General features: G+C 43.1%; 1 protein-coding gene across 3 annotated transcripts in view; it reads right to left on the bottom strand.

Moving 5' to 3' along the window:
- The window catches only part of SLC18A2 (solute carrier family 18 member A2), a 32,966-nt gene extending 19,975 nt beyond the window's left edge, over positions 1-12,991 (bottom strand). For 2 of the 3 annotated variants that reach the window (XM_055801273.1, XM_055801291.1), the window contains exons 1-5: positions 12,874-12,988; positions 12,531-12,686; positions 10,440-10,791; positions 2,966-3,024; positions 966-1,049 (exon numbers count right to left, since the gene is read on the bottom strand). In XM_055801273.1, the coding sequence (XP_055657248.1) occupies positions 966-1,049; positions 2,966-3,024; positions 10,440-10,791; positions 12,531-12,651 (616 nt within the window). In that variant the 5' untranslated portion in view covers positions 12,652-12,686; positions 12,874-12,988. Of the gene's footprint in view, positions 1-965; positions 1,050-2,965; positions 3,025-10,439; positions 10,792-12,530; positions 12,687-12,860 lie in introns of all 3 variants that reach the window. The other variant, XM_055801281.1, reaches the window with a different exon arrangement.
- Between the last annotated feature and the right edge of the window lie 514 nt (positions 12,992-13,505).

Genomic DNA, 13,505 nt, shown 5'->3' with positions numbered 1-13,505 from the left:
AACCTCAACTGGTATGAGGAGAAAAGGTGGATTTTCTTGTCTCTGCCCCTCCTGCTTGTCTTTACCTTCACCATCCCGGCTCCTCACACCAGCCACTGCCTGCCCCCCAGCCACATCCTCACTCGTCCCACTGCTCATCCAGGTTTAAATCTCGCTGTAACTAATGCTTGTTGTGCAGCTTCAAACCCATCTGAAGCATCAGGTGCCTCTTGCTCCCATTCAAATGCTCAGGCTGAGAAATTCTTGTTAAGTTTCTATGGAGTGTATGTGAACCCTGCTTATAGGACAGTCCAGCTTGGAAGGGGGAATTTTTCTGAGGAAGCCAAAACACACATTCTTGACAAAACACTGGATTCACCTCCCTTCCCAAGCCAAATCTATATTTCTGCTGCCACCACGGGAAATTTTTCCAAGACAAGACTGCAAAATGAGCATGACCTATTTTCTCCAGTCTCAGAAATGGTTGAAAAATTTGGGGTGAAAACCCATACTCCATTTCACCCACTCATTTAAAACTTGTAATCTTGCATTGGAAATCTGGTACAGCTAACCTGAGTCCAAGCTGGCAGATAGCATGGTAAGTCCTTGGAAACAACATTTTATAACAGAAATTTCAGTAACAGACAGAGCTCTATCTCTGCTATAGTAAGTACCACCATAAGTTCCTGCTGACCTTTAAAATGGCTAAAAATGAATTTAAAATCTTGAAGGCACAGATGCAGAAATCCCAGGGAGAGTGCACTTCATTTAGTGCTCTACCTTACTGCAACCCAAATACCATGGAAGTCTGAAAAGACATTTGCTTTTGAGCTACTATATATGAAAGGGACAGGAAAAAAGTGAAATTGATTTAATTGAATATTTTTGTATTAATTATTGAAACTGCAGACAAAATACAATTCAGAAAATGACTAAAACCGACAGAATTGGTGATCTGCATTTTACTCTATCGTCTCTTCTCTTACCTGCCACCGAAGAACAAGAGGAACCCACTCCTTGAAGAGACCTGGCAATAAACAGCAATGTGTAGCTTCCAGAGAAGGCAAACACTACAGAAAAAACGGAGGTAAAATTAGGTTAACTCTAACTGGGTTAAAAAGTTAGATTTCTTGAAACTATCACAAAAACTTCATACAATTGAGTCAAGCATTTACAGTGACTTGTGCTGCTTTCAATGCTAACTGCATTATTTTCTCTTATTGCGTTTAGATGTGTCAGTGTTGAATTGCTCTCAGTTGTCTAAGCCTCCTGGTGACACAGAATGCAAGCGCACAAGCAGTTTTAACTAATTACATAGGATTTGATTACATCCTGCTCTGATTCAGCTGCACACAGGAGTAACAAGATCTTTCTTTCCAGCCTGCCTCTCCATGCTGCTTCTTTTAAGGCTGCTCGGTCCAAAGCTCCAAGCATTTGGGGAAACCAAGCTTTAACTCACGCAGCTGCATGCATGCACCGGTGTTTCCTCCAGTAAGTAAATGGGTGGACAGAGGTTTTACCCAGGTGGTGCCAGCTCCACACCAGGTGCTGTGCAGCACAGCTGGCTGAAGGGGCAGGGAAGCCAGCTGCACCCATGCCAGGGCTGTAGCACCTTCCTCATCCTCCCAACAGCAGAGCACCAGAGAAATTGCACTAGAGAAGGTGCTTCTCTCTATCTCCCCAAGAGATTTAACCTCAGGTCCCACTCTTGGCCACTATCTGCCTTTCAGGACAGAGCCCCTGGCTGCTGCACTCATCCGTCCAGCTCAATACCCCATCCACAGCACGGGGAAGCAGGAGTGTCCCAGTAACCCAAGCACATCTCTGCTTGTAGAGCCTGTGTTACGGTCAATGTTGTTAAATCTGCACTGAGATTTTAAAAACTGTTTTCAGCTCCTATCTGTTGGCCACCTGAGGAATTTTGCCAGGCTGGTTGTAGCTGTGGGAAGGTGTAACGCACAAACTGAACACAAGATCCCACATGCACTTCTCCCACCCACCCTGTGGCATTGTGCCTTTTGGGCTTTTCACTAGGTCTTACAAAAATCCCTATCTACATGGACAGTGAAAAATCCAGAAAAATAAAAGAAGGAAGGATGTCAGTAGACAAACAGCAGTCCCCTCTGCCTTGAATTAGGCTCACTACTCTTATCTTCATCTCAGCCAAAGTTTGTTTAACACGTTCCTAAAATGCAGAGACTCTAAGAGCAGGTAATCCTCTCCAGTGCTTCAGTCCCCTTGAGGATAGTTTTAAGCTTGTTGGTCCTTCTCTTATGTACAGTGAACATGGAAAACTGTTTGTTCCCTTCCTTTTCATCATCAGCTCCGATATCAAACTCTGACATTTGCCTTCTGAGGCAAACCCAGTTCTTTCACCATTCCTCACAGGCTTCTAACAATCCTTAATATTCTCCTCCATACTCTTGTCATCTGGGCCACTACTTTAACCACCATGCCAAAACCAAACATAAAACAGCAGCTAAAGACTTATCAATCCCATTAGAGCAGACAAATTATCTCAGCTGACTTGCATGCTATGCCCCTGTTTCCACATCCCACAGCGATGTTAGTAACGCTACGATACAGTTCACTCACATTCTACTCATGAACCACTGCAGACTCACAATCTTTCTGATAAGCCCCTACATAGACAGCTGTTAAGAAGCCTGCAAAGATAGCCCTCTCATGGCTGATAATCTGCTTAAAACTGTCTGAGCACCACTTCAGAGTACAAGAACCGGAGAGACAGCTGAGGAAGAGACCCGCTGAGGTGGGATGGAAGGTTGTGAATTCCTTAGAGCACATTCCTAAGAGTGCACTTGTCAAATCCCATCAGCACTGCCATCCACATGGAGCAGCCACTCTTACATTTTCCTTGGAAATCAGTCTCTCTACATCAACAAGAATAATTCATAGTGGTAATTATTATAGATAATTTATTTAAAAGTTGCATCTGGGCCAGACCAAATAAGATGTGGACACTTACTGATTGTTGACACAAACATGATGCAGAAGCCAGCAAACAGTGGGATCTGGTAGCCTATTCTGGAAAACAAAATGAATATTCACATTTCTGGGATTGTCTCACTGAGATTTTGAGTTAGACTAACTCACATGAGTGCACACACTGCAAAAACCCAACTTGTAGCCCCTTGGTAGGCTTTGAACTATTTGCTGTAGACTACATGGTCAAAGCTGTCCATGTTAAAATGCCTTTTCATCTGGCACAGCAGACTTTGTATCTGAAATCCCTGGAAGAAATCCTTCTTTCGTTAGAATGTGATTGCCTTGTTCTTGTTCCACCATAATTGTTCCCAATAAAGCCCCTCTGGGCCTCCATGGGGTTGCCAAGGATATGAGAAGGGAAAGATCTGCCTGAGCATGCTGAACTTTTGAAATATCCCAGTAGTGTTTTAATGCTCATCTGTTTCCATCCTCATGAGACAATGACTATAATGAGACACAATCATGCCAGTGGCTTTTTTACTGGAAAAATTTGTCGTCAGCTTTGTTGGGAGTTCTGCCTCAGCCAGGAGCACTGGAAGAATCCCAAAGAGCTTGAGAATAATATTTTTGCTTTCCATGGGTTTAGGAGTAAAAATGGAGCTGATCAAAGCCTTCTTCATCAGCCCACTTCTTCATTAGGACTCAGAACAGTCTGTAGAAATGCCTGGTTGCTAGAAGTATTTTCAAGTTTCCAGGAAATAAATAATTTTCTGTCTGGAAAGTAAATACATTTTTGAGCAACTAAAACTGAAAAAAAACCCCAAAAAATTCACAATAAACTCTTTTTCACACCATTAAAAATCTGCCCTAGAATCAAAAGCTCTACCCAGGTAGCTCCGAAGTCAGTCTATATGTTCTATTCAGCACACTTTATTCACGGCTTCTTTTTTTGTAGGATTGTACATTTCAAATGTATGTGCAAAGACATTATTTAATGGCCAAATTCTTCAACAATGGGTAATACTTTTCAAGGAGTACTGACTGACTTCAGCTTCCGATGATTTGACAGTATTGGGCATTTATATTGGCAGCATTGGCTAAAGTAGTCAATCAAATAATGGAAGAGTCTATAATGGCCCTTTTAATTTTTAATAGTAGCAGTTGTGACATAGGTAAACTAAAATAATTATTCTGAGCTTCGTTTGTTTATGTAATTTCTATATGATTAAGGACCTTGGATAATGGAAAACTCTCTGAAGTGTAGGGTTCAACATTCATTATATATCTCATTGTAACACTTGTTTGAGTTTTCTGAATGAAAGAAATCTAGCATGCGCATTTCTACACAACAGAGAGATCTCTAATGCAGAATAATTTTGCCTTAAATATCATCACTACATTAAAATATGACAAAAACATAGTGTGCAGATTCTTATAGTGGAAATTTATAAGTAGGTGTTGCAAATATCCAGCAGAGGCTAGTTACTCATGGAGTACTTAACTAGACTGGTGTTTCCAAAGCAAATTAAATCCCTGGCACTGTCACAGGCTTATATGTGGACTTATGATAATAATTTTAATCTCTCAGCACCTTGATACCTGGCCTGTAAGAGAATAATACTACCTTTTTTTGTCTGCTTTACTTAAAATGGATGGTTTTCCTAAGCCTTTCTCTTGCTGTGTGTATAGCAGATACTATACAATGGGATGCTAATCTCCACTGGTGTTTCTGTGTATATGAAGAAATTAAAAAATTACCTGTTACCAGCGTCTTGCCTGCCTTAGAGCTGAAGTGGGCTCTTAACTTCCCAGTGAGCTCAGGTAGAACAGGCCACAGAGAATAGGACCATAATTGCTTCAAGTTTGAATTTTAAATTGAAGAAAGCACTAATGGAAGTACAGAAAAAAAATTCCCCCAAACCTGCAGTTATAGTGAGCAATATCATCTTCCCCTGTGGAAGGAAAGCAAAAGTTGAATGTCCTTATGTCCCCTTCCACTGCAAAGTAAAGTAGGGTTGTGTCTGTCAAGGACATCCCAGAGGCATCTAGGATGGACACTGAGGGGGAGAAGTCAGATTTCAGTACAGAAATCAAGCAATTCTTAGACTTGACACAGGGGCCATGAAACAGCAATTTGTGCTGCCAGTACACCGAATTAAAAATCGGTTACTTGCATGAAGACAAATCCATTCGGATTGGCTCCCACATTCACATTTCCATCACTAGATAACAGACATAAGCTGTGAGACCTTCCATAAAAATTAATAAGTTAAAGAGAAGGGCTATCATACTAGTTCTAAACGATACTCTCCCAAGCTAAAGCAGATTTCAATTCTTCCCATAGGCTTCCTATACGTGGAGTGTTTCTGGTGGTTGAAAGCTGTAAGAAAACAAGTGCTTTGGAATCACTTTTAATGCTCAATGAAATACCATTCAAGAATTGTTCTTAGGTTTTGCAGTCACAGATACCATTCTTCCTTTATCTTGGACAAACGGGGGTCACAGCAAGCTGTGAAGTGCTACATAGCAGAGGGTGATGAAGGCAGAACTGGAGCAGAACTCAGCCCTACTCTTGCTACCCAGCTGACCACGATGCTTTATCACACATACCAAGGTCTAACACATACCTTTTGCCTTTTGCTCCACACAGCAATTAATCATTTCTGGACTAGACTCTGTGTGGGCACAGTTAGTCATTTCAGCCAAAGTCTGCATTGCCAGTGACCCATCATACAATATGATGCAAAGGTATACAGGTCAGCACCGAACATGCCTTTGTGCTGAATTAAACAAATCATTATAATCCCCTGAAAAACCTAAAATTACCTGGCACTTCACCCATCATTTGGAGATGCACAACACTGGTGTGCTGCCCCTGGACGAGGCTGTTGAGCATCTAGAAGTCATGCTTGCTCTTGCTCAGGGGACAGTCTTACCCACACCCAGCTGCCAGTTAGATAGGCAGATTGTCCTTTTCTGCATAATCTTAGCAAACTCTGCCTCCTCCTGAAATAGCAGCACTAATTAGCTGGCAGTTGTGCTACCACAATTGTCTAATCTGCAGCTGCACTCCCTGATCTATCCAACAGATATCAGGGAGCGCTGGCTGTGAGTTTTGCTGAACAATTACTCTGTATAACATAAATAATCATAAAAAGCAGAAGCACTACTGAACAGTTAAACTGTACAACATAAATAATCACAAAAAGGAGAGGCATTGCCTATAGCAGCCAACTAGTCTGTGATTTTGTCCTGGGCCATTCATGTTCTTGCCATGCAAAAACCTGTGAATAGGCAGTTTCTACTTCTCAGTCATGGCACGGCATACTCCGTGACAGTTATCTCTACATTTTGTTCCTCTGTGTACAAAACAAGAATATTACAGCCTGTCTTCCCTCTTCTTTTTTCTTGTTACCATGCTCAAGCATGTAATTTTCTTAGACACTCCTTTCAAAACCCTCTAAGAGAATCTGTCTGAAGCAGAGTCCAACATGTTTCACCGAGGCTACCTGCAGCTAAAAATACTTCCTGCAAGTATTTCTGACCTCTGAAAAAGCTGGAGTCGTTAGCCAAAGGAGAGCGAGGAAAGGCTGCCACTGATAGAGAACACCTAAATTACCCCATTTCAGTCTTATATTAGCCCCAGACTGCAGGACAGCTTAGAAGTGGATTATACCCATTAACAAGGTTACCCCACAATAAGACAACTGATCGATGGGTCCTGTGCAGCAGTAAAATAAAGGTTACACTGACCAGGTTAGCAGCTGTGGATGATTAGAGCCTAATTATTGATCCATTAAGGTGCTGCAGATCCACTGACTTCAGCCTTGTTGTCATACAGCTACACTGGTACCACTGTGAGCACCCCTTGTTAAGTCTGTCCTGGCTGGCTTCCTCACAGACTGGGGAGGACATATGGCAAGAGAGTATTTTCCTCAAGGTTATGAAGCACTGAATGTGTGTCAAGGTAAGGAAACACATGCAGGGGCAGGGAGCATGGTCCATGACCTCTCCATCTCCATGGTGGAGCATAGGGCAGGCAGAGGGGCTTCGTCCACCCTGCAGAACTGGGCATTTCAATCACCTGCCAAAATCTGAGAGGAAAGCTTACATAGGAACCGAGCTGTAACTAAGCAGTTACAAGTGATATTTATTTCTCTGTGTTATTCTTTGCATATGTCTTGGCTGTGAACATGTCATGCTCCTAGCCACTCATTCTTTCATGCAATTAAGTTCAAAGCTGTAGCCAGGCTGGTGTAAAAATGATGAAAATGCCTGTTTGTTAAAAAAAATAACAGAGCAAATCAGTTAGTTACAGAAGGCACAGCAGCCTTCTGCCCACTCCCTTCACAGGAAAGGCTTAGGCAGAGCCTTCAGCCTCTCCTCGCGAATGCCCTGTATCAGGTGCTGCGCTATCTGGATCATTCCTTACCAATTTCCTACAAGGAAAACCACAACGTCCATCTGAGCTATAAAATGTTATCAGCTCTGCTCTAAGAGCATGCCACGGTGGGAAGTGTGTTGTTGACATCCCACGGCAAAGCCATCACTGAGCGCTTCCTGCGCTAGGACTTCGCTAGACCGAAGGTAACTTGTATTGTCTCATGGACTGCAAACCAGTTCACTAAGCCAGGTGTGGTTTTCTCTGGTACTCAACGGAAAGAGCTGGGCTTTAAATAAGTATTTCTAGCAGAACTTGCTTCTTGAGTAAAACCAATTTTGAAATTTCTTTTTAAAAAGCTATACCTCCAGTAGTTACAGAAAAAGGGAAGAACAGCTTACAAAACTTCCAAAAAGCCCAAGTTAATTATTGGCAGAGTCACAAACAGAACATCCTGTTGCATCCTGTACAAACTCAAGCACTCCAAGCCAGAGCCTACTAAAAGCCAGTAACGCCATACTCGATTAAAAATCCAAACCACTCTTGAACATTTGTTTGACTTAAAAATAAAAACCATGAACAGAGTGCGCTACCTATTTGGAAAGGAAACTTACTTCACATCTTAACAAACTGCGCACACTAATACTGAACTAAGCAACCAATTCTCCTTAAGCTGTGATGTTTTGCAAATGTAATAATGGCAGTAACAATTTTCACTAAACAGCTTGTCAGTGGTAAGGAAGACTCTTTATAACGATAACCCAGATATTTTCTGCTTCATTTATAATAATCACAGTTTTCACACTGCTTTTTATGTGATCATAAACCCTATTATTAGGAAATCTCAAATTTAGTTGTTTTTGGGGGTTTTTTTGCCAATGACTTCTATTGATGTTAACTAATATTTCCCACTAAACATTTCTCAGAAGAAAGGCAGATACTGGTACCAAGATACAAATAATGCATGAAAGAAAACCAGTAATCCTTAAATCTAATTTAGGGCCACTTTGCCACTTAGGTACTCATTTCTGCTGTATGAGAGAAGATTTTGTCACACAGGACACTGGGATGATGCGGTCCTTGATTTTTCTTCTCACACTGGATGGGCACCTGAGCCCCCAAACCTGTTCCTGTGATTGCAGTCACACACTCAGCCCTGTGCAAGCACCTCTAGGATGTTTCTGGGAGGAAATCTCAGGTCCCTGCAGTAATGTTGGCACTGGTGTGTTGCCAGCCCTGCTCCTGACAGCAAAGGGAGATGGTATGGGAACATCGCTGCCCCATTGACAGACCTAAGGATATATCAGGCATATCCCACAGCCAGCTCCAGGGGAGGGGTGTTACCCCATGCCTTGGCACCAGCAGCACCAGGCTCCAGTCCTGAGATGTTCCGGCACACAGTGTGGCATCGGCAGGGACACACGCCCTCTCACTCAGGAGATGTCTGAGATAGTATCTACAGAATGATATAACCATGCTATTGAAAAAGTCATCAGCAATGTGGAGTGTATTATTGCCTTTCTCCTGGTTTGGCAGGTTGTGGGAATGATGATACTAACATAGAAAAGTAAATATCAATTAGGCAATCATTTAGACATTTAGGAAAATCTAGAAGAATACCTAAAGAACTATTATATAAATATTACTTGACATTGTTACCTGTGGATAAGTTATTACAGCCTCACAAAATACAGAAAATCCAAGTAACAAAAATCTGTTTTCCTCCTCAACTTGCAGCAGTATTTGTGGAAAAGTGATTTTGCAATGGCATACTTATATCTGTGTAGGGGTGTGCAGTAGGAGATAAGGTGAAATCAGAGAGACATGAAACTGTCTGTCTCATTTAGAGCTTTTGTGTTTAGATCAATTCCACCAATTTAATACAGCTTTTGAATTCGTTACACTATGAGTCAAACCACTGCTTAGCCCTCAGTTGGATAGTGTATATATATATATATATATATATAAGCTGTAAAACCTAAGAAAGGTAGTTTTGGCTTGCAAACCTCAAATATCTAACATTAAAGTGTGTTAGTTGTTTTGGGTATCATCACATACAATAGGCATTGACTACTTAAAAATGTTTTACAAGGACAAATTTCTGCCACATATTGTCTGAAAGCAGTAATTCTTCTTTATAAAAACAACTCAAATAAGAAATATGAAAATTAGTGATCTGACTAAATACAATTTGGATTTTATTTCCTGCAGAGATTGATCTCATACTGTTTAGGAGGACTGCAGCTGCTTCTGTGGGGAACGGTCACACAAAATGCTAACAATAAAATCAAATTAAGATCAAAAATTGAAATGATATTATAAATACTTTTACATCTCAATGTAAACATCAGTGCTCAGATTTGGGGGTATGTGTGTTCTAAGTCATTGATATCGCTGCTTACACCCTTGATCCTGGCTCAGACAGATTTTCCATGAAGTACCAATTAAGCATATTTCATGCCAGACATCATATATATGCAAAGAGACAGAAAGAACAGTTTGAAGGCTGGGCTAGATCACGTACTGATGGAAATCCATGATCCACTGAACTTGGTGATGAACATGGTATCAGCAAAGTTTGACACTTGTTCATTTTTCACTGAAGTCCACACAATTTCCCACCAATTCTTACCTTGGGCAACTCCAGATCACTGCATACCAAATCACACCAAGAGCTGGGCATCTCTAGGAGAGCAAGGGAGGGATCTGAATCCCACCTACAGTTTCAATATCATGTTTGCCTAATATAGGTGTAAGAGACATATCATCAGTTTACAGTGCTTCGTAAATAGTACATCGTAGTGTCTTTTGTCCCCATATAACTATTGAAGATGTTTCGACACTTTTTTCAGCAAAAGTTTCTATAAGAACCTGAGGTTTGAGGAGCTGGAGGAAAAGCGTACAATACTGAATGTATCAGATGGTTCATGTGCAGCTTACCCATTTATTTTGGAAAGGATGTAGGTGTTTAGAAGTGTTCACCAAATGTATTTCACTAAAATTTTCCTCCAGATAAAGTGAGAAGGCCAGTAAGCCAGAGCCACAATAGAATTAAAAATACTTTGTTGAAATACCAGTCCGGACTAAAACATCACTACAGGTCCTACAGAGTAACGCAGCAGAAATAACATACCTGTTTGTCAGCGGCCCTATGAAGGGGTTAGTGATGAGCTGCACTGTTGCTTTGGAAGCGAACAAGAGACCGACTTGAACGTTTTCATTCAGCAGGTCCTTATCTTCCTTGGGGCAGTCAGCCGGGGAAGGAGTCACATTTACTGTCATTTGTTCTGTCTGAGCACGAGGCAGCTCGCCGGGTCCTGTCTGATCAGATTCATTTCCAGTAACCATCGTCGAGTTATCGTAGTAGGAGAAGATGCTCTGAAAATTGTCCATCGTTGTTGAGACTACGTTAGGCTTAGTAGTCTGGATTTCTGTGTCATTTTTCGCATGTTTGATGCTGTAAAGGTAACTGGGAATTATTGGCACTGGAAAAACAAATAGAATATATCGTCATCTTACTATCAGGTTGTTTGTAAATGGAGTCACCAAATTTTCTTGTTTGCTTTGCCATTGATTAGGAAATGCAAGGCTTTCCTACAGAGCACATTAGTAAGGATTTTAAAACATGGAAACACAGAACTGAAATAGAAGTTTTCTCAGGGGAAAACACACACCCGTAACTCAGAAGTACAGTTTAAAACAAATCCTTTTATGTTAGTTTTTATTTTTTGCCAGTTTTCACATATGTGATTTTCTACACAGGCATCATCCAGAAAGCAAAATATAAGCATCAAAGCCCATGTCTGAAGAGTCTCTGTTACACTTGACTGCACAAATCTATTTATTAGATTGTGAAAACATGAAAGATAAGAAAAGCATTGAAACAATTATTAAACCAAAATATTAAAAAATCTAATAAAACACATTTCTAAAATAAACCACAAAAATATCAACAAATAACAGCCATAAGAAGGAAAAAAGCATAACACTCCTATATTAAGTAATCAGAACTAATGTGTGGTGGTGGTGTTTGCATATCTCATTTTTTTAAAAAATGTACATTGAATAGATCATCCAAAAGGGATTTTCTTTGTATTATTTAGAATCATAGATGAATTTTAATTACATTAATATGTATCTCAGAAATCAGCATTTCAGAATTTGTCAAAACAGATGTCAGGTTCATTCAATTTAACACTTAGTGACAGAACCACCCTTCCTCATCTTGCATCTCTTCCTGAAAAAGCCACTCTTTCAGTAAGTCTGAGAACTATCATAATTTCTAGGGCTTCTAGCACTGAATAATTAAATGTTAATAACTTCCTAAGAAAATATATTCATGTAAAAACCATCCAAAATCTACTTGCTAAAAATACATCTGTGTTTAACTGAGGTCTACCCTATGGCAGTAGCTTTTAAGCCGAAGTCCCCCCAGACATTCAGGAGTGATTCAGAAGCTGAGGCTGCAGCATGGTCCGGGCGCTGGCTCTGCACAGCCTGGCTCGTCGCCGCCAGCAGCATGTGCCTTCACGCGTGTGCCCACACAGCCGCCGGCTGCAGCCTCTCTGAAGCCTTTTCTTTCAACTCCTATAAACATCTGAAGATGAGGGCTCCTAAAACTACCAGTGAAAAATATTCAAGCCCCTGATCTGAGTAGATTCCTGACTTGACACTAAGCCACTGATGCCAGTAGAAGCTGCATCTACGACTTTGATCAAAACTTGAAAAATTTTATTAAACCAGCTCACAGAAGTGCTTTTCTTAAAACCCAGTTAGATGGGTTTCTTCTTAACCCCCCATTTTATGGCCAGTGTGGGGGAAGGAGGAACTATCACAAGGAAACAGGCATCTCCAATGTTATCTAGCCTGCTGTTTCAGTTGCATGACCACAGGAGAAAAAACGATGATGAGCTAAAAATATTGTTGTTCTGCGAAGTATCAGTATTAGCAGAAAAAAAAATAAATTATTAAGACCTTTTTATCCTGCAATGAACATAGAAATAAAGCGAGACTTTGACGTGTACAGCTGGGTGTTTGCCATACCTAGAAAATCATTCGTGTTTAAAAAAAAAAAAAAACAACAAACCAACAACAAAATAAGTGCTTGAAAATGTTTTCGAGAGCGTTAATCGTGCGGGCAGGGAGTGCAGCTGTCACCGGAGGTTATTCCTGGCATCAATCGGGAGGAGGGGAAAAAAGCCCACCCAGACCCCATTGTACCTACCGACCACGGTCAGGAGCATGTTGTCCAGCAGCAAGGCGATGAACACGATCAGCAGGATCAGTTTCCTGGACTGCCGGCTCTCCCGGAGCCAGCGGAGGAGGCTGAGCTCGCCCCACGCCATGGTCCCGCCGCCCGGCCCCGCGCCGCCGGCTCTGCCTGCCCAGGGACAACGGGTCAGGGGACGGCACCGGGGCACCGCGGGCGGCAGCTCCGGCGACTCCCCGGCAGCGGGAGCCCCCCAGCCCGGCAGCCCCCGCAGCCCGCAGCCCCCAGCTCGCAGCCCCCCGGCCCCGCAGCCCCCAGCCCGCAGCCCCCCGGCCCGCAGCCCACCGCCGCCCCGCACCCGGCCGCCGACAGCCCGGCCCGGCTCCGGGCGCAGGTCCCCGTCCAGCCGCACGCTGCCAGCCGGCAGCGCAGAGCGGGGAGGAAGAGGAGGAGGACGAAGAGGGGGAGGAGGAGGAGGCGGCACCGCTGGTCCCCGTGTGAGCGCGGGGAGCGCGGGAAGCGGCCCGGGGGAAGGGGGGGGGTCCCGTCCTCTGCCTCCCCGGGCTGCGGGCAGCGGGCAGCGGGCAGCGGGGCTGCGGGGCTGTGGGCAGGGGGCTGTGGGCTGTGGGTAGGGGACTGTGGGCAGGGGGCAGCGGGGCTGTGGGCAGGGGGCTGCAGGCAGAGCTCCTGCTTGCCCCTCTGGGTCACGCCAGAACCCCTGCGTGCCCGCGAAGATGGGCCAAACCAGACACCGCGGGGGAAAATGTCACTGCTTCTGTGCCTCAACACGAGAGCAGGGTGCCCCACGGGCCGGCCCAACACGCCAGTGCGCTGACCCACTCACTGTTTTCCTACAAGCAGGAATTTCCACTGCTTGGCCTTTCAATTGCTCATTTTTCTTGCCTGCCCTGCACTGAATCCCAAGTGTTGCACCCAGCCTTGGGACCCGGGTGTCATCTTTATGAATTTCTTTTCTTCCCAGTCTATGTT

The sequence above is a fragment of the Falco peregrinus genome, chromosome 1 (genome assembly GCF_023634155.1).
Source record: "Falco peregrinus isolate bFalPer1 chromosome 1, bFalPer1.pri, whole genome shotgun sequence".
NCBI lineage: Eukaryota > Metazoa > Chordata > Aves > Falconiformes > Falconidae > Falco > Falco peregrinus.
The sequence above is the reverse complement of the archived record's forward strand: the minus strand, read 5'-3'. Positions and strand labels throughout refer to the sequence as shown.